The sequence below is a fragment of the Copadichromis virginalis genome, linkage group LG8 (genome assembly GCF_057382275.1).
Source record: "Copadichromis virginalis isolate Kocher_CV1m ecotype Utaka linkage group LG8, C_Virginalis_male_GT1.1, whole genome shotgun sequence".
Lineage (NCBI taxonomy): Eukaryota > Metazoa > Chordata > Actinopteri > Cichliformes > Cichlidae > Copadichromis > Copadichromis virginalis.
In genome coordinates, this window is record NC_140625.1 from 19,726,604 (window position 1) to 19,748,099 (window position 21,496).

A 21,496-nucleotide genomic window follows, 5' to 3' on the forward strand; every position below is an offset into this window, starting at 1 on the left:
CATTAACCAGGAGGTGGTGCTACCGGGATGTAGAGCACTACTTCATCTTTTTGCTTACATAGCTGAAAGGCAGACAGGGATTTGTTTGGTAGGGGTTTTCATAATAGCGGGGATTTAAAAGGCTTTTCTGACACCTGGAGTTGTAGACACTTCCTCAAAGACACAGACGTACTCTGTTTTACTGTCGGTGTCGATTTAGCGGCAGAGAGCGCTGAGAGGTTCACAGTCAGGTGACGCTGCCTACTTGAATGCATAAGATTCTCAGACTTGTGATCTCTTGTTCAGTTGGCTCACCGAGAGGAATGAATGGCTTGCTGCATAGCTCCAAACTCGCATGCACGCACACCCACGCAATTAAATCTGATGCTTACTCATGCACATTGCTAATGTGCCATTAAACGCTCACATGCGCTGTGCATTTTATGCAGCGAGCTCTGGCGATCGGTACGCATAACATGGAGGCATGAGCTCAGCGGCCAATGTGCAGCCGCAGACTGGCTGGCCTGCTTGCAGACCCTGCAGTTTGTTTAGCAACACTCCTTTTGACGACGCCCGAAGGGTGCAATTAAGCCCAATTAGAGCCTGTCGGTTTTATTAAGAGGCGCAGACTGGCCAGGCTCGGGGGCAGTGAGGGGTAGGAGGGAGGAGGAGGAGGAGAGGGAGGAGGAGTCTGCAGCACCAAGCTATCGCTGCTCTTGAGAAACTAGGCAAGCACCACTGAGGGGAAACTGGTGTAAATACACTGTATGCCAACTAAACAGGACAGCTGTGGCAATTATAACTAGGTTGGACTTTTTAAAAAAAGCCAAGCACCGGATCAAGTCCGCTTCTGCAGGTAACCTCTGTTCAAATGCAGAGAGATTACCATTGTGATGGCGCACAAACGCCGCTTAGAAGCGCAATTTTGTGATCAGAGAACCTGCAAGGATCAATGGATGACAAAACCAACTCATCTATAAATACTCACTGGCTACAGTGAATGCAGACATGTGTGGATGCAGATGTCACAAAGCATTTTCGGAAAGGGGTTGGGGGGGTGGCTGTGTAGTTATGCGATTCTGCCCTGATACATTAGTGTGGCAGTGAAAAGAGCAATACAGCTGGCTTGGAACAAAAACTGCAGCATCGCTTTCATCAGCAAATCAAAAAAAAAAAAATAGAAGAAGAAGAAGAAGAACGCAAATGAATGTATCATTTTCTCCCCCCTCACAATTCCTTTTCCGTCGACCCCTCGACAGAGATGTTTACAGATAGCTATCATTCCCCCTCTTTTTCACATTTGTGCTTGGACATGTTTCAAAAGACCGGGCCTTTTCATCTCCCCTCTCGCTGTGAGGAAATTTGCTCCTTAATGGCTTTCAAAACAGGAAGCGCAGACAATAAAAAAAAAGGAGAAGTGAGAAGAACGCTTCGCTCCCCGGTCACCCCCCCCCCCTCCCACCCCCACCCCTCCTCCTTCAGTCGACGCATCCTTTGCGGAGCTGAGTGCTGCGGCACACTGCTGCTCTGCCAAGGTGCCAACTGTGCCAGTCACACTGACCTCCATCTGCAGGCAACTTGATACCATCTCTTCAACCGCCGCGTACTCCCACTGAATGGGTTTGCTCAGTCACAGTGAAGTCTGAATGGCATTCAAGGCTCAGGCTTGGAATTGTGTTTCAAGTTTGTGTGCTATTGTATTCTTTGTTCACAGCTGCTGTGTTACAAAAAAAAATCCTTTATCACTAAACTGAATACTAAAACGGTTGTACTGGAGGAATGCACACAGGAATACATTACTGCCAATGTGCAAATCATCCCACTATCAGGCAAATTAGAGACGATTTTTAAAAAAAAATTATTTATTTATTTTAAAACAAGTCTTTATCAATGACCCTCGGAAGAGTAAGGCTGAAATGCTACGGACCGGCTCAAATTACTACTTAAAGATGGTCTCTTGCCAAGTGCTAGCCTTACTATTTTTAATAGTATATGTAGGTGTCTGTTTACTCATGTTGTATTCATAATTCCGCCTCCTGCAGGGCATCCGTGTCCACTGAGTGCCCTTGAACATGCCATGAGTAGTCTTTCTGCGCCTCAACTAAAAAGAAACCTGAAAGACAGCTACACACGCTTCCGCACAGTTGGATAAAACAAACCTTAACCACACAACTCAACCTCACCAAAGAACTGGCTTTTTTTCAAAAGATGTTCAGAAGAGTGGTTTTTTTTCCGTTTTTTTTTATCTCCTCGTCTTTGCTTTTTCTCTCCCTGGGAAAAACAAATGCATCATTTTTCAGTTTAAAAAAAAAAGAAAGAAAGAATCTTTACTCCCTCCTCTCCCTCCCATTGTGCCATTTCCGTGTATGGAAGTGTTCCCTCCCATTGATTTTCTCCCAGCCAAGGCCCTACCCAACACAAGCTGTTTCCTTGCTGGTGTCATCTCCTTGTGCCTTTCTCCTTTTAACTGTGCTTTACTCTTGGCATAATATACAACTGCCAAACTGGTGATAGGGAGGGAAGAGCAATGGGAGGAAAAGCTGATAAATGCACTCAAAAGTTTTGGCTATTGATTTCTTTTTGAAGCAGATAGGGAATAAAGAAAACTGTTCAAAGCTACAGAGAGGCCCTTGTTTTGATCACCACTACAGTCGAGCCAGTTGGTAATGTTGTTGGTAGTAAGGCATTGTGTGTGCAATGTTTGCTTTGTTGTGCATTGTGTTACAGTTCAGCCAGAAGGCTTATTAAATGCAGAGGCCAGCATGCAGTGCTATCACTGATGGATGCAATCATAGAGAAAAAGGTTTTAATTCCAATGGAGGATGTCAAAGTGAGCACACAAAACACTCCAGCTGTGTGAGGTAACACAAAAAGTTTTTAAGTTTATAGCAAGGGAAGGAAAGGCAGGACTGAAATGGAGGAACAGTGGAGAAAAAGAGGGACTGGAATATCCATGGCATCCATCTACTTAAGACAGGACACCGCAATCAAAGGTGACACAGTGCAAAAATCCAGATATGGAGGGAAAAGCTAAGCAGGAACACTTTCCAGCAGCAGCCTCTGCTCCCCTACTCAGCCAGCCCTCTGTGATGTGTGCCTGTGTCCACTGGGGGCTACAATTAGTCCATCAAACTCATTCAAGCCGGGGATCCACACCGCCTCTCCAATACCCCTTTCTGATTCTCCAAAGCCTGCGCTCCTCCAAAGAGACAGGCAACTTGTAAGACTAGGGGAGGTAGTCTTTGATGTGCCAGGTTTTACCTAGGCCTCCCTTTTTGCTCATATCAAGGCTGAGGAGATATAACAATTAAAATGGCGGGACAGGCTGATGTCGCGGCACGTGCTTGCACAGGCATGTGCCCACCTGTGCGCCTAGGACACTGGCCTTTGCAAATAGAGGGAGCACCACAGCCTGCTGGAGCAATGAGAAGTCACATGCAAGTTCAGATATGCTCTTTATGCCAGTGCTATAAATCTGTCTTGTGGCTTCTCCTGGCTTCATATTGGCTGCTCCCCCCACCTCGTTTCCGTCTGTGTCTGTCAGTTAGGCGCTTTTTTCCCCTGTAGCAACATTTCACAACCTTTTTTTGGCCTGTAGCAGCTTAAACTAATCGAGAATTTTCCTTATTTATGAACTATTTAATTAATTTATAAAGCAAAAACATCCTCCATGTTGTTGTTGGATTTTTCTTTTCATCTTCAGTTTAAGAATCTGCAGTCTTTCTGTTTTGCATTAATTAAAACTGAATAGCTTGGGTAAACAGGTAATCTGGAGGTGCCATCCTGGGCTATGGGAAGTTCTGGTGGAGATTTTTCTGACATAACATATTTTATGGAAATTTAAGTGTTTTTTTTTTTTTTTAAATGTTTCATTTCATAGGCTTTTATTTTAAGTGTAGTCTTTCAAACTCACCCCTGACTTGTCATCTGCGTGTCAAAAGACAGAATGTGTCCAGAACCCAAAATGAACAAACTCAGAGCCTGTGGTTCAGGGCGAGCTGCTGCGTTTCGTTGTGTAAGACCCAGCTTCACTTCTGTCTTTGCTCCAGTGGGGCTCGGTGGCAGACAGCCAGGTAATTACACAGCACTGACTACCAGCTCGAAGAGAAAGGGCCAATACCACACACACATACACAAAAACACTTATTTGCATGCCCAAAGTATACAGCTCACACAGTCCCACCTGCACACACACACATAATCTGTCTTGCATTCTCTCTCTCTCTCTCTTCCCTCACACACACACATGCACACCGTCCCTGCCAAATACAAAGACTACATTATGTCAAGGAGGATTACAATGACTCCAACCTGACCCGGCTCTGCAGCCGCTCTACCTCTGGCGTGAGTCTCCCTGAATTTACTGTTTGGGGCTAAAAGACTGTCCAAAGTTTAAACAGGTGTATACTTATGCAGATGCAACAAGGCTCAAACATGTGGTCTGCATTAGCTGCTGCAGTGAAGCCAAAGCTGGAGCAGGAACCAAGCCCAGCTTGTCACTTGGGGTTGGTGATCTATTCACTTTCCATGAATTCGGGAAGTGGACACTTCCTCAAATTCCAATATAAATGAATAAACGAGACGCTAGAAACATATGCTTATTTAATCTCCGGCATAATTCAGAATTGTGAGTGGACTGCTTTAATTATTTCCGAATTGTTGTAATTGAATTCATGCATGGGAGTAATGGGTTTAGTACTGCTCAAGTAAAGAAATAACAAGACAATCAACCACACTGAGCGCTTTTATCGGTTTTATTTAACTGCTTTAATCCTCGGCGTTGAACCCAGAGGTGCGCAGAGATCGCAGCGTGACGTCACAGTTTCACAAAGCAGCGTAACGGAGTCATAACAAACTCTGCAACAGTCTGAAGCCTTAAAACCACTTGAAAAAGCAGATATTCTTAATCATCATCAGGGCTGCAACAACACTAATCCCAACAGGCTTGCCACTTCCTTTGAGTTAGACTTCAAATATGAAACCATTAAGACTAAAGTGATATCTCGCTGTAGTGAAATGTTTGTTTTTATTATCACATATTTAAAAAAAAATCTTCACATGAAGCTGTGAAGTCAATGAATCTATGGCCAGGGAGCAGCAACAACACGAGTTAGCCATTTCAATCTGACAAAAAGCACAAAAGATTCAAGGAGTGAGTCGGCATAAAGGCAAGTAAATTGCACCAGCAAAACAAAAGGGAAGTCATGCTTCAAGGAAGCAGGAGGTATTCTCTCTCCCTTGTTGGTTATTCCACACTATTTTTTTTTTTCAAAGAAAGGATCTTGTTTTAAAAAAAAAAAAAAAAAAGGAAAGAAGGCATGGATTCCAGTGAATGCCAGTGAGAATCAAGCAAGCTATTCATGCTGCCAGTTGATTTAGGCACGCCTCGCTACACACCAATCAGCCCAGCCCCGGCCTCGCCAGCCACTCACTTGTCTGCCATTCCAACACAAGATGGAGACAGTGCCAAAAGTTCCAATTAAAATATCCATTTGTGATGTCTGTGCAAGAAAAAAAAAAGAAAAAGAAAACAAGGACCGGGCTTTTTCGATAGCGTAGGAGAAAATACAACAAAAGCTGCCAAAATTCTGTGGACAAGCCACATACTTAAGAGTTTTCTGTCTACACAAACTAAATAAGTACGAAGAGTGTGTATGTAGGCAGAATGTGTGTGTGAGGGAGACAGGGAGAGAGACGGACTGAGCGTGTGCGTGCACGGGAGTACGAGCGTCTTGTTATGGAGGAACAGAGCATGTTGCAGATAAGAGGGCGATGCTGTTCAAAGAAAAAGGCAGGCCGGTAAAGTGCGCGCCGATTCGACATCATCGCCTTACTGTCCCTTAATGAGCCTGGAGAGGAAGTCTGGTGTCCACAGAATGGGCTCCTGTCTCACTCCAATCACGCTGCCGGGCTTTTTATTCAAATCTCACACACAACTGTCACGCAGCCAGTCTGGCCGCGCTGTTTATCTTACTCCAGGAGGATGTTAACAAGACAAATGAATGAATAAATACACAAATAATGCGTTTAGGTAATGTTAATAATGTATGAATTGGAAGCTGCTTTTTGACAGTAGCGCTGCACTAAGGATTCTTCCCAACTTTGGTGACAAGCTTGTTTATTCTTTTCCCAGCATGCACTTCTCTGCATCTTTCGAAAGGCACCGTCTAGCCAGCGCTGGGCATCTATAGCACATCTCGCTGATGAGAAAAAGCGGTCTGACACATTAGTTTAGACTTCTCTCCCATGAAAAGCAGCCAATACCCTGAGTATTGAGCCATCTCTCGCTTCATCCAAAAACCTCCAGGAAGATGATCCTCCTTAATCTCCCACAATGCAGCTCTCCTTTTCACCCCATCATCATTCCCTCCTGCTATTACTTGACTGATTCCAGTGACGTCTTTAACGGGCCGTTCAATTAGAGCAGACGTTTCAGAATGGCTGGATAAATAAATACAAAAGCGTGCTCACACCTGCATAGCTATGCAAAAAGCAGTCGTATCACAGCGTCACCTGCCTCAAAGAAGTGTCCCAAACTTCGAGGACTATTAGAACAAACAAAAACAAAAACAACAAAAAAAGGGAAAACAGGAGCAGAGGGGGAAAAAAAAAAAAAACACTCAAAGAAACTGACTGAGTAGGAAAATAAGCATCACATCAAATTCCCTCCCCGGGCCGAGACAAAAGCGAGGCCTGGTACTCAGACACTGTCGACTGCACGCACTTGGAAGACGGAGGGAAAAAAATAACAACCCGCACATCAAAACCAGAGCCAAACAAATCCAAGAAAAGTTCAGATAGGTCTTCATTGGAACCGCAGAGAGGAACAAATCAAATAAATTGGGGGGTTAGTCTCGTTCAGGCTGCCCCGACAAACCAGGAAACACGGTTTAGGATATATGAGGAAGGTGACGGAGGACGATGCTAAATGACTCAGAAAGCAGATACCCCGTGTTTACCCCTGCAAACTCCAAAAGAAAAGCCCCCTCTCCTGTTATAACGCGGGTGGGAGAGAGAAAACTGAATTCGAGGCAGCTTAAGTGCTCTCTGGAATCACTCAGCATTCCACCGTCTCCGACACATACACATTCACCGAGTCGAAATTTGACTGCGACAGTGTATTCATCCATAACTGTAAATTGTTCTTTGGGGAATTTGGCGGGGCTTCGTACACCCCACAACCCCTTCCCATCTTTCCCCGCTACAGTCCCTGTATCCTTGGCCTTTCCAAAAAGCTGTCTCCATCACTCTCAATCACAAGCTGCTTGCTCATATGTAAAGAACAGACAGTTGCCAAAGCAATTGTGGGATCACTCCGTGCTAAATCATTATAAAACCAGAAATATCTGTGAGGCCACAACAGTGATCCGGGGCTTATAAAGACGAAGGCAACAATAACTCATTGCCTATGTCCTTGAAGCACCTTCTGTAGTTGGATTATTGATTGCTTTCTGATTACTGTTTGCATTTATTAAATCTTTTAAGTACATGTTGCTTGTCTCAGATGCCTTCTGTCTTTCTGCTCTATAGGCCACAACTTATGTGCATCAGCACTGCTAATAAAGGGTTTAAATATCTGGGCGGGAAAAACTGGCAAAACTTCCAAAGTTTTTAAATTTTACTTCAAGACTTTAGTAAGAAAATTAAATGGTATATATTTAGGAGACAAGAAAATACGCCTACCACTGCTTTTATTATTATAATTTCTAAATTAAATTTCCAATGCCATATTGTTTTATTTGCAGGCTCTACTACAGTAACTTTGCGTGATTAAGGCTTTATACTGCCTTGGTCCGGCCCCTCGGCTATTCCACAGCCCTAAAGCGCCAGGGCTGGCTGGGATATATGATCTCATTGACATCACTGACAGATAAGAGTGGAAAAAACTGCCTAAAACCCACCCTATGGAGCAGTCTGAAGTCCATACGCTACCCTCACAATTTGAAAATTTGGCCATTTTAAATACAAGCGTCCATCATTCTGACAGCATGAGAGAATATAAGGAAAAGGACAGTAGATCCAGGTTCTAGTTACCAGATTTCTCTTAAGTGCACGTCCAAGTCTTTGATATTAAACAGTAATATATACTAAACACCATGCCTGTGCTGACTCAAGGATCAGACAAACAGCTGCTCCCCAACTTTGCTACTTGCCCCTGTTGTAGTCTGGTTGTTGTTGTAAACTGACAGTTTCCTACATAAAGAAAAAGCCTGACTTCTCTTTGTTGTGGCTCAAAAAAAAAGGCATGCTCCTCTGAAAAGTGATTTTTTCTCAACTACAGAAGGCTGTCATTTTGAAAGAAGCACAATACTGCAAACACACCTTCACTAGTTGTGTGTGTGTATATATATATATATAGAGAGAGAGAGAGGGAGAGAAATATATAAATATATATATTCAACCGCCCGCTTTTTTAAAACTAAAAAAAGGGCAGTGATACCTGCACAACATGCATGCTACAAAGAATTTGTGTATGTGTGTGCATGTGCTAACAATCAAGAGCCAAAAAACACTAAATTCTGCAGGCCACCCCTGGGATATATTCTCTAAATCTCTTCACCCCGTTCTCTAAAGTTCACTTCCAAACTTCCTGGAAAAAAAGGAGCAGAATTTTCTGAGGAAACACAAAGAGGGTTAGTGAGAGTAATAACAGCACGGAGTAATAACATTTTGTTTAATCCCGCACAATTCTGCCTCGTACCACAGTGAGAACAGCAAACCGGCGGTGCGGCGAGGCGGTGCGGCGAAAAGAAATTGCCACTCCTGCAGATGGACCTGTGTTAGCAGCAGAAGTAAGAGGTAGGAGTTTGTCTGCAAGAGAAACGCCACAAACTCCTGAAAAGTTGCCATGAGCCACTGCTACCCTCCCACTGCCTCTTCCCTCCTCTTTGTGGCTCGGCTGAAACCTCAGGCCTTTCCTTACTACTGCGGGGAGGGGGGGGGAAATGAGGTCAAGGATCGCCTTACTCAGGCCTGCCTCCCCTATGGTCACCCCCTCTTCACCACCCCCCGCCCCACTCACTTAAAACCTCATTCCATCACTGTGGCCAAATCCGCCTCGTCCGACTCTCACTCCGCCCTCCACCGCTCCGAGTTTCATTTCTTCCCTCCCCTCTTCTTTGCTACCACCCACCCTGCGCACTCAACCCGGTGCTAATTGGTAAATCTGTTGAACCATGTCATCCCTAACAATGAGACACCTGGAGCTCTGTCAAAACAAGTTTCTCTGTGAAACGGCCTCCAGTGTTAATACAGTAGCGTACCGAGACGCTGAGTCTGTTGTCACTCGCGAGGCTGACCACAGAAATGCAACCAGGGATCGTCCTATCTGAGGACATGTCTCAAACGCCAGCACACCCCGACTGGCGGCATGTGAGGATTGGTTTGTTGTAAATTAAGATTATTCATTAATATTACTCCTGAACCTTGACCCTGTTTCTTTGTGCAAATAAACTCTGACTTGATTGTCATGTTTTTCCAAAGCCTACTTAGTTAGGGGCTTTCGATCCACTCCTTGAAAGCCTGAAAGTCAGAGCTCAGGGTTAAATAGAGTCAAACTCCTGAATGCACTCACATAAAAGTTATATCATAACCTGACTATCTATCATCTAAATAAGTCACACCTTAAACACAAGGACACTACGCACACACACTCCTGTAGACAAAGATTTGTTTGTAAGACACGAGCACACACACACACACACACACACACACACACACACACACACACACACACACACACACAGAAAAAGACAGACAGGCACACCCAACAGTGATCCTTACAGACCTTGTCAAACAAGTTCTAGCAAAGGCACTTGTACAAGAGGGGAGGGGGGGGGGGGGAATCGTGTCAACGTCGACGGAGGAATGTTAACCACATTAACAGCTGATTTCCCTTCGGCCTGTTTTAAAGGGGCTATGTTTGGGGTTTTTTCCCTCCTAACAACAAAGGCTGCACATGGTGTGCAAAATCAACAAGCAATTGATTAGTCAAACAATTCAAGTAAGCAATCTAGAGAGCCACGGACGTCTCAGAGGAGATTAAGACGTCTCTGATGGGCTTCGTAATGCCAGCCTCTTTCTGACTTCCCAATGCCCGACTGAAGCAAATCAAAACAAGGCTTAGCGATGTCCTCAGAATGTCAGCATTGCAGTAGAAACAGGACTAACTTTACCTGTGAGCTTTAAAAAAGATTCCACAGAAGTTGTAACCAATGAGTTGCTGCTCTTTGATAAAATCTGGACCCAAATGCCAGGAATAAGGAAAACTCTCAATATTCAAAACAAGTGCACAGACAGTGGCAGAGTTAAGGGTGGCCAGGGGTACCCACTGCCCTCAGTGTCTAAAACAGTTAGCCAACCCACACAAGCAAAAATGAAGCCGGCAAAGGAGTTTTGCATATACAAACAGAACTGCAATTTCATCCAATTGATCATATTTTCAACTCCAATAACCTTATAAAAATTATTTGAAACAGCAATAAAAACAATAAAAAGTATGCAGGGTAGTCTGCATACTAGTCTCAACCTGGCTACCCCCATAAAAAAGGTCTTACCCTGCCACACATCTAAAAAGGACGTTACCCATTAAAACATGCATTATTTTTTTCTTACTCCTCTTTTAAAAAAATGTTATCACTAGAAAGATCTGGAAAGTAAAAACAGTCACATGCAAAAACATTTTCAAAGCTGAAAAGAAAAAGAAAAAGAAAAGAAAATCCAAGAAGTTAAATGGATGTAAAAGAATGAAGCCTGAGCACCGTCCCTCCGGTACCATCTCCTGGATGAAGGCATTTTAGACATTCAAAAAGCACATTAGCATTAGAGCAGCAGCACTGAATTAGCGCAATAAACAGCAAAGCATAATCATCATCATCATCATCATCATCATCATCATCATCACCAGGATTTCATTTTTCATTCTTATTTTTGTTGCTGTTGTTTTAAATCATCAATTATCAGCTGTTAATTTGTGTGTGGAATCAACCAAAAATAAAATCCAAGAAGATATTTTTGGAATTCAAAGGTCTCTCACCAAATGAAATTGGTGAAGGCTCAGATCTGACTGTCCGGGGAATTCCCAGCGGAAGGGCCCCTGTAAGGCAAAGATGGACGTTCCCAAGTCACACAATTATATCAGCTCTCCATCTCATCTATTCTTTCTCTCACTCGTACACTCTCACACACACACGAACACACAGATATCTGCACTCAATCCCAGCCGGCCAGGTTTTATGCAGAAAGCAACGTGTTCTCCCTGGAAATAACGCATCCCCCTGGCCTTTTAGTTATTTAAGCAACTGCCTCATCTCTGCAGGCTGAGCTTTCTCCTGGGTGCGCGCTCGGCCCCGTTATGACTAATTTTACTCGGAGAGAATGGGAGAACACTGGCTCGGCACGGGGTTACGCGGTTGTCAGTACTGGCTGGCTGGTTGTTCAAACAGTGTTTCACTTTGGTAGAACATTTCATCTCCTCAGCATGCGCACCTTCACATATGTTCAGCAGCAGTCAGCTGATCTGGGGACTTAGCGTCGCCACCATTTTGGCAAAAGCTCAAAATATTTTAACTGCAAACAGGCGACAGGATGAAAGGTGTCACCAGTCGTGCTTTTACTGATGGCAGAACAAATTACGCCTGAAATAAAATGATGGCGACTTTGAGTCCCCAGAGCAGAATTTTCAGGTGTTTTTACCTCTCTGATATAGGCATTAAAATTGTGAACTACATTACTAGGTTTTCAAATACCGATTTTTTTCTTTAAGAGGCATTCAGAGGTTAAACTGGCACATTTAAAAAGATCGATAATTTGCCTTAAAGTTTGGGATTATGGAGGACAGGAGGAGAAGAAAATAAGGGCTGGAGATAAAGAGCCAAGAGGGCGAGACACTTAACTATGTCTTTAAATTTAATACGCACACTTGACAAAATAAATTAAATATTTAACAATTTGTATTCTCACTAGGTGGCCTGTTAACAAGTTATCAGGTGTTTTAACACATTAAGGTGTTATGTTCCAAATCCTAGGAGCACGAAGACTCTGAGCTTTGTTGTGGTGTTGTTGCTGACTAAGCCAACACTGAGTGGATTGTCTGTGGGAACAAGCCACCATCCAGACTGCTGGACAGATACAATGACTGAGGTGCTCTCATTTTCATTGTCACAGTTCCCGGGCCTGACGCCATGTCTCAACTGCCTCAGATTTTGGCCCGAGCCGATGATGTAAGCGTGACCCCTTGAACAAACTCCTTGTCTGGAGAAGACGGCGAGTGACAGCGGACAGTCACAGCTGTCTCTAATCTGAGAGCTGGACGGCACCGCCAAGAAGAACTAGCCTATGTGGATGGAATCTTCAGTGGTGTCACGTGCTAAGTTGGATTTACATATTGGTGTATAGAATGACAAAATGCAGTATTAGTATTAGTAAACTCAACTAAGAAAATACTTGCACATAAAAGAATCAGATGAAAATTACTTGTTATGTTTGAGATGTGCAGTGAAGGACAAGGATTGATGCACGTGAACAAAAAGAAGACAAAAGGTGGGGTGGAGTAGAAGAGGTTATTTAGAAGAAGGCTTAAATGCAGAAGGAAAAAGCAGCTTAAGGCTGACATAAGCCAGGATAGAGAAAGTGCGCTGGGTAAAGCCTATGGACAGTTTGTGGGTGGTGGCTGCTGACCACGTGGTCGCTAATTAACAAGAGAGAAGGCTAGGCCTCCCGGAGGCCTGGACGATTGTCTGGACAGCCCAGGTGCATGGCCCATTCAGACCACAGGAAGCTCCCTTTATCCCTCTTCCCTCAAAATGGACAGAGAAGTGGTCAAGGAGGGTGAATGTGATCCTGTCTCTTTCTAATGCTGACCTTGAGCAGCAGTCGCACGACTATAATAAGAATCCACTGTGGTCTGTCTTTTCTGAAAGCATGGCTAAAGCTGCTTTTCCCCCCCCAACCTAATATCAAAAATATGTCACTTTGTATTATTTTCTTCCCAGCCTCCTTCTAGTATAGAACCGGTGAGAGCGAATGGGAGTAAAATACGCATGTTCAACAGTTGCAAAAGCTCAGGTGGGAGGTCTTACAAGCCGTAAAAATGCCCAGATTCCATCACTTCCTCCACACTAATTACCATACACTTGGAGCGAGTGCCCTTCTTCTCTTCATCCCTGAGCCCATGCTTCACTTCCTCTGACACACACACACGCACACAATGGCACACAGCGAGGTGCAGTCGGGAAATGGTTAACACTCCAGCCGTCCCCTGCTGCCAGTGAAAGCCCACAAAACAATGGAGACATTGTTCGTCCAGGACTAGACTCTAGACTCTAGGGTTGTGTACGCGTGTGCATGATTGTGCACGTGGATGTCAGAAAGTAGACTGTGTGCGTATGCTCTTAACATGGACATGCCCACCCACCATTCCCAGAATAGCAAATTAGGAAATGTGATTCAATTAGAATGGCATATCTTGGTTTCTTGGTACTGGATTAATTAAAATTGAGAAAAAAGAAGAAAAAAACTTTCTGAAAGTTGACAAATGATGCCAACATGAGCCTGGATTTCAGCTACGGCAATACTGTTATGCCATCAACACATGCTGTGTAAGAGGTGGATTTCCAAAACAATCTCATGTTGTGACATGTTGTGTTACCAGTTAACGCAATAATCCCTATCTAAATAAAAGTATAAGACTGATAAGTCACGCATATCTACTCCAAAACCTATCAACCAGCTTCAGGCTACTTCCTCTAGCCAAGTGTGCACAAACAGTCTTCAAGACCACAGTGTCAAATTAAACCCTCACAATAAAAAAGGCAAGTTGACAAAGTAAGGACTGTTTATGATCTTTCCCTCAGGAGCTGTGTGAGGCATAAAAATGTTTCTTGGAGTCTCTCCCTCTAGAAATACACATCAATAGGCAGATAAATATTGAATAACTTTCAACCAATGGCATGAAAGTTCAGCAGCGGCAGGTTTTGAGGCTGCCTGCGGGGTGGTCAGGCACTTCAAAAAGTCCTGCGTGCCCCCCTTTGAGGGCATGGTAAACAGGGGCATACACCGTGCCCTCAGAAAGACCAGCCGGCGTGAGGTCACTTCCTCTTTTTCTTGGCTGATCCTCCAGTGCTCCACCTCGAATGAGCCTTCCAGACAGAAATGACACCATCTGTCTGCATCTTTGTCCCTGCCCATCTCTCTGTGCCTTAACTTTCTCAGAGGCTTTATCTGCAGGCATCGATGTCTTTCCTTCTTTATATTGTTATATTGTTGTCTCTTGGTCACTCAGGCTTCAGATTGCTGTTATCGACAGGCCAATCAAGAGGTTCTTATCACTGTCGAAGCAGCCTGTTAGCGCTCCAGGCAGGAAGAGTCAAGGTGATTGAATGTTTCTTTGCATTTGTAAACAAAAAGAAGCTACCGTTTATAGCCCAATTGATTGATAAGGGGATCACGTACTAGATCGTGCAGACCTACATCTTGTAGATGTAAAAAAAGAAGACGAAGAAGAAGAAGGAGGGGGAAAAAAGGGCTTGACCGATGAGTGACACCTGTGGGAGTCCGCGTGGGGTTATCATTGGAATTCACTACGCTGTACACAGTTATCTGTCTTTTCTATATGTATGACAGCCGATATGATGCAAACCAGGGAAACATTCAATCACACTTCCTTCTCAGTCAGAGGTGGATGCTGGAGCAGGATGGAAGGAGTGGCAACAATACAAGCTGCAGTTCACATTCAATTTCATCACTTGTACTAACAGCCAGTTGTGTGCCTATGCAGCCATGCTGCAATGCCTCTGATCTTACCAGCCTGTGTACTCTATCAAACAGATCACACTGGGGTTGGGCAATATGACCACAGATATTACAATATATTCTCCCATATTGATCACTGTCGGTACTAATCACACTAAGAGTTTAAGAGCGCTCTCACTATTGCAATGTGATATTTCTTTGGCTCTCTGCTTACAAGTAAAGCCCAAATAAAGCAAAAAGCACACCAAAAGGTTTATTTAGAATTCAGATGAGGTTTTAATTATCAAATCCAACTCACAGCCCTGTAAAAACCCATTTAGGAGATTGAATTGGGAAAAGGTTGCTTAGGCTCACTATTATTTTTGGCCAGAAATCACCTATTTAGTCCCAAACTAAATTGTATCCATGCTCAAAGCCCATCTGTGCCCACACTAGGCTTAACGGTTCCTTTTTACTAGGGGTTATGTTGGATGAACATATGTACATGTTGCTGCTATCTGCAAACTAGATGACCTACAGTGTCCAATGTTTATCTGTGGTACTGGCTAAATGTAAAAGAGCTAAATGTTTATAATAAGGATTTCTTTTCCGCCCACCAGCTTAAAAGAAAACGAGATAAACGAGAAAATAAAATACGGCCTGTTTCAGAATGTCACAACTGCAGCATCCCTATTTTTAACATAACTTTATTCGTCTTTATTTGTTTTAAAGAAGCAATTTTCTGTTACATTTAATCCCACTTTACTGCCTTAAAGTGTCCTTTGGCATAAAATGATCCAGGATTTTATTAAACTTGGGAGAAAACTGATCTGGCCACGGCTTCGCTTCTCTTCATGCATTTTGCTTTTACATCTCCCTGATCTATTACTTATGACCAATTTATGTCTTTATGTCTCTTATCTTTTGGTGTAACTCAATAGGTACGGTCTCTACTTTTCACTGTTGCGAGCTTATTTCTTCCATCAGTCTGGTTGTCCATCTTTCTTGTTTCATGTTTGTTTTTGCCCCATAGCCAATTTCTGTTTTCTGAGCTGGTGTTGCCTTTTTTGTTCCAAGCCTATTACTGTTTCATGCTTGACTGACTGTGTGGCGTTGTAATGGAGCTTACTCTGTCTTCTAAAAATCAGATGTTTACATTTATAAAATGTGCTTTAATTGCAATTATAGATCATTTTAGCAGCCAAATGAGGTCTCTAATTAAAGCAGTTTATTACAGAAGAAAAGCAGCATGACGTCACCCCCAGAGTCTCCAAAGTTAGAGCTGCAGCGCTTTTTCTTGTCCTTAAACTTCTTCATGCGGGGAAGAAACGTGAATTGTGCTGCACGGGTTGATGCGTATGTGAGGTGGTATTTACAGCCATATGACTCATAGCAGGATAAAACCTCAAGTATTTACCTGCAGCGTTTGCTGCCTACGACCAGTTTAATGACTTCAGAGAAGTTGGGACTCTTTTTCTCAGCGTCTCCGAAAATAACAGAGTAAGAAGAGGCCCCCTGAACTCTTTGGTATAAAAATAACACTAGCATCGCAGGCGAAGATAAGGAGGGCCTTAGCTGGGCTTGTTTTGTTCAGAATAACACTGTCATCACTGGCTCTTTGTCTTGAAGACCACTTTTGACAGGGTTTCTGTTTTAAATAAAAAGCCTTGTCAAGTCCTGCTATTTTTAAGCTATGTTGTGCTTAACTTAAATAGCCAAAAACACTAAAGAGGCTTTGGTTTGCCAACTTTTCAGCAAGCGTTCGAGCACGTATTTACTACACACCATAAATGTAAGTGAACTGATCAAATGTCATATGTGACTCAGAGGGACACCGTGTCTTGACAGTGTAATCTGCGTGACAAAAATCCTTACTAAGTTTGGCGTGAGCTCCAGAGTCATGATGACAACTGTGCAGCAAACACAAAAAAAAAAAAGGGGGGGGGGGGGGGGTTACTCTGTAGCCATTACCACAGGAGATACTCACGAGGATACAAACTTGGAAGGTTTCTCCTTCTTAAATTTTCATTTTCATAACAGTTAATGCACTCCAAACAAAAGTAACAACTGTGCCAATAACGGCCCAGGGCGTTGATGGCCACCTCACTAATTCTGCTCAATCCCTACTCTCATTGATTTTCTTGGCTCGCTAACCCTGTGACCACATACGTACACCTCCCCATGTTCAACCTCTCCGCTGACCTCCTGAAAACTTTAAGCCTTTGGCTAACTATGAAGTTCATATTCAACTGTTCAATCTAGAACTGCTAGCCTCTTAGATATTGACATGCCTGGGATAGATGCTCTGTTATGTGCATGTACTGAATATGCCCCTATGGCTGTCCAGCCAACTCCAGAGTACTCCTCCAACTACATGGGTAGGGTAATCAATGCTGAAGGAACGCCCACACTTCTCTCAAAGGCGGTGTATTAGCAGCCCAGCGTTAGCCTATTCTCATGAAAGTTGTCAACACGAGACCAGTTTTTCCACCATCAGCCAGCTCAGCCTGCCCCGGGAGTTATCATTTTTCCCTGAGATTACAGCACCTGCCACAGCGGCCGCCCCTGATCGCACTTGCAAAACCTCTGCTTTCTGGGACCCACGAAACTGCCCTTGTCAAAGCGTGCACCCGCACAAAAAAGAAAAAGTTGATATAAAACTGACTGGGTGGTTAGTGACTGTGTTTAAGGGTAAATGCAAACAGCTATGCGTATTCAAGTCCAAGGGTTTGTTTCTGTTCAGCTCCGTCAGTCGTGAATGAGGGAAGAAAGAGATAAAGGACCGAGCGGCGTATTACTTACAACGATGTGTGCCGGTGAAGGGGACCTGGCATCTTTAAGTGCTTGTCTACTTTGAAGACTTCCTGGTTGAACATCTAGCAGGGGCCATTTCATCTGTAGGTACTGAATGGCAGAAAGGAAACAGAATGGAAAGAAAGAAACAAAACATGTTAACAATGCAGAAAGCAAAAACCAAAAGACCAAATTAAAAAAAAGACAAAAAAAGGGGGAGACGACATTTCTTGACAAGTGTATGGATGTGGTAACTTAAAAACATGGAAACGCAAATAAAGATCTAAAGGCGGATGGTAGAAGGTGGTGAGGATGGGTCAAGCATGCACACGAGAGTCCACAGCAGCAGCAGTGGCAGCAGCAAAACCAAATCATATCAGAAACACATAGCACACATGTGGTAACCAGGCTCCATCGCAGGTTTAGAGCTCTACTTATCTTTAATTTTTTTTTTTATGTTAACTAAGCAGCAGACACATGATTCAGTGACACATTTTTGGAGTTAAGGTCGAGTTAGGGCTGGCACTGTACGCAGCTTATGGCTTTAAGATGACCTAATGTCATAAATGTGACTGTTGTCAGACATTTTATTAGAACCCATAAAGTGGATAGAGCATGGCGTCTCACCACCACGCTCGTCTAAGACTAAACCTCTTGACTGCACTTATAAATGATTGACTTGGCCTCTATCAGAAGTCAGTCTGTCTCTTTCTCCCACCCTCTCTCTCTCTCTGACACACACGCACACAGATAAGCAGAAACACAGGTCAAGAGAAACATCTGTCCGGGTAATAAACTTGGTGGCATCCTTTGTAATTTGATGACATACGTTGACCTTAAAAAGTATTAGCTCATACCTGTTGGCAAAATGACCGTGGAAACTTTCTGGACATGTGCATATTTAGTCATATTAAAACATTGCAAATGCTCAAACATGCAAGAGCAGTACGAAATTTATAAATTCTTGCTGACCACACAGTAAACTGTGGCTTGCTCAGCCACCAACTGCTTGGTGTTGACTCTGCTTATCAATGTCACAGCCACCTAGCTCGAGGGAAAGAGGTCACAGCAACTGTTTCAGCTGTGAAGGAAGGAACAACAGGGGCTCTACGCAGCATAATAACAACGGGTATTTCAGTTACATTGGAATATTTGCTTTATATCTGCTTCAATTCCATTGAGAAATCACTGGGATTGGGACTAACTAACACCAAAGAGGAGTAACAGTCAAATGCTGTAACTTCAGTGCCACGGACACTCTTAAATCACACTTCTTCCCAGTCTCTTCTCCATATTTATATATAATTATTACACCCATGATCACATGTTGGCACATGATGACAAAAAGTTTGCATTATCTGTTCCTCGAGGACAATCTATGCAGAGTGGAAGAGATCGAGCTTAATTGTGTGGTAGCGCTCGCACAGCGACGAAGGTACGCATCCGCTTTCTTTGTGTTGCCATCTCGCAGAAGTGACGGCTCAGGCACGTCTGAGGATATGTGCGTGCACATGTGTGCGAGAGTGTGCCGGTGCTGGTGAGAGTGAGCGTGTCACGACCCTTCCTGAGACTGTGTCTAAATCAGTGGTAATTAGCGAAGGGTTCACTGTGGGGTGTCTGCCAGTGATAGACGCTGGAGGGAGTTATTGACTCCATGTCCTCGGTTATAGCCTGTACTGGGAAAAAAAATAGTTTGCTGCCTGGTCTTTCTCCACAGCTAACACTCATTTATGACCCAAAGATGGCTTTTACTGCTAAAAAGCTGGGTTTGTTTATGCTTGTTTGTATGTCCTCAGAGTGGAAAAGGGAATGGTTATAAAAACTCCAGAGCCGAAGTCTTGTGAGCTTTTTATGCACCCCCTACACTGGGTATTAATTGCCATGAAGGGGGGTGAGTAGGAGAGAAGGGTGGTGTTGTAACAGTAAAAAAAAAAAAAAGAAAAACTAAAAAAAAAAAGGCAAGGAGTAGAAGGAGGAGAGTGACGGGGCTGCTGTCATGTATGAGGTAATTCAAGACAGCGTCCAGTGGTGCCAGAGGGGCGAGAGGACAGGGCAGTGGTGGAGAAATTGGAGGAATTGTGAATCCAGTCATGGGAAAGTCCTGCCATCCCGTGCGCATGTGTACATGTGCTCACACATTCGAATTTTCAAACACAGCTGCAGCCAGGGGAGGTTAAAACAAGGGGACATTCTGAGGAGGTGGGTAAAGACCGTGAAGGTGACACTCCAGAGTGGGGTGATGGGGTAGTGAGACACCAAAAGTCTAGCAGGGAGAGAGGGAGGGTGCTGGGAGTGCATGCCCTGACAAGTGGCTCCACTTCAGCTCTGCTGTTGCAAATGTTCTCACACACTAATCTCTCCTGCAGATTTTATAAGCATGCAGAGGAAAACGGAGCCTTGGCAAGAACCAGACTTTCCGACCACCCCCTTCTTGGCCTCCTGCCTCCCTCTCCTTCTTTCTCTTTCTCTCTCCGCAGGCCCGTCTGCCCTGCTAACGGACACGCTGCCTGGGCTTGAGTAGGCCGTGACCTCTGACCCCCTCTCTGCTACTCCAAGCCCCTCCCTGTTCCCAACTCTGCGACCTGAAAACTCTCCTGCTATGAGGGGGCCCCCCGTGTAACTCAAGAGCCATTCCAATGTGACAAATTGCTCCATTCCAGGATAACTCTCTCCTCTCGTCTGTCTCTCCTCCCCTCCCTCCCACACATACAAACACTAGCAAGCCCCCCTTTGACAGACCCCCACCCTGTAAGAGCCATCCTAGCTGTTGTGCTCCTGCTCTGGGTTATGCAGCATACGGCTTCTCCTCTCTCCCTTTCAGTCTTCCCACCCAATATCCCTCTTGTTCTCTCCTCACTACCCTGCACCCCTCCTCAGCTGGCCAGCCCCACAATGGGATCTGAATGACTCAATTGTCTCTGATGAAGTGAAAGACAAGGGAGTCCTCTAAATCCTAACAGAGGGATGAACTCACTCTCGCTTGTCCCGATATTCCGGTCGTCTGCTGCTTTCCTAAGAACAAGGAGGCAATTGGTGATTGGCAATTGGGGGGGCTGGAGGGTGTTGGCAAGGGCTACATCTTACAATTAATTTCATTACGTAAGCTTATTAGGTAAGCTTTTTTTTTTTAAAATGCAATCAATTTATAGGTTTAGTCTATAAAAGATTCCAGAGCACAGGAACATTTCATTGCCAGAACTTGTCAGAGTCCATGAACCTTGAAATTGGCTGATGTCTGACTCTCCGAAACTCCAACACCAAACACAGCACTAGATTTAGACCTGCCACAGAGTCAAAGTGGGGTTCAAGCCCACATCAGCTGACAGCTCAGCTGATACCCTTCAAATCCAATATGTAAATCACACATAGAACATTTTTAAGCTCTATTACGCTGCATATCTGCAAGTCTCTTTGCAACCCACCTAATCCGCAACTCTTTTTTTTATACCCTTTCTGTCTCAAACAAAGTCAACTCTGTTGTCTCAAGGACTCCTGTATTCTGTGTTGTTGCAGCTGTCTCTCTCTTTCCTACCGCATATGTGCAACTGTAGGTAAAAACAGTCATGCTGCCAAATATAAGTTGCACTAAACAGAAATAACAATTTCCTTTTGAATACACATGACCTGACCTGATCTGAAATATCCTTACCTCCGAGGAAACCCCCCCCCCTTGTTTACAATGATTAATTCTATAACCTTTTACTTGTTTTAGCTATATTTTGTTACTATACTATATCTGAGTAGGTGTTTCCTACTTGCATGTTGAACCACTCACCCAAGTCTGTGACTGACTGCAACTACACCCAGGTTTGACATGTTATGAGCTACAGAGTGTTAACCCAGATCTGACTGTCATCGAAGGGAAAACAAGCTAGGGCCCTGGTACCGTGTCACAGCTCATGGTAGTGGGGAAGGAAGCAGCCTAGAGACAAATGAACGGGCATCCTGAGCTCACACCAGCTTCCACCACTGTCATTACCAATTCAACAAGCTG

General features: G+C 44.0%; 1 protein-coding gene across 18 annotated transcripts in view; it reads right to left on the bottom strand.

The window, feature by feature from the left end:
- tcf7l2 (transcription factor 7 like 2) overlaps positions 1–21,496 on the bottom strand; it is a 107,929-nt gene that overhangs the window by 40,231 nt on the left and 46,202 nt on the right. For 10 of the 18 annotated variants that reach the window (XM_085466391.1, XM_085466379.1, XM_085466378.1 and 7 more), the window contains exons 4-5: positions 17,512–17,613; positions 11,015–11,074 (exon numbers count right to left, since the gene is read on the bottom strand). The exons of 3 other annotated variants lie outside the window; for them this stretch is intronic. In XM_085466391.1, coding sequence (XP_085322517.1) covers positions 11,015–11,074; positions 17,512–17,604 — 153 coding nt within the window. In that variant the 5' untranslated portion in view covers positions 17,605–17,613. The remainder of the gene's footprint in view (positions 1–11,014; positions 11,075–17,511; positions 17,614–21,496) is intronic. 5 more of the 18 variants (XM_085466387.1, XM_085466388.1, XM_085466386.1 and 2 more) reach the window with 1 other exon arrangement.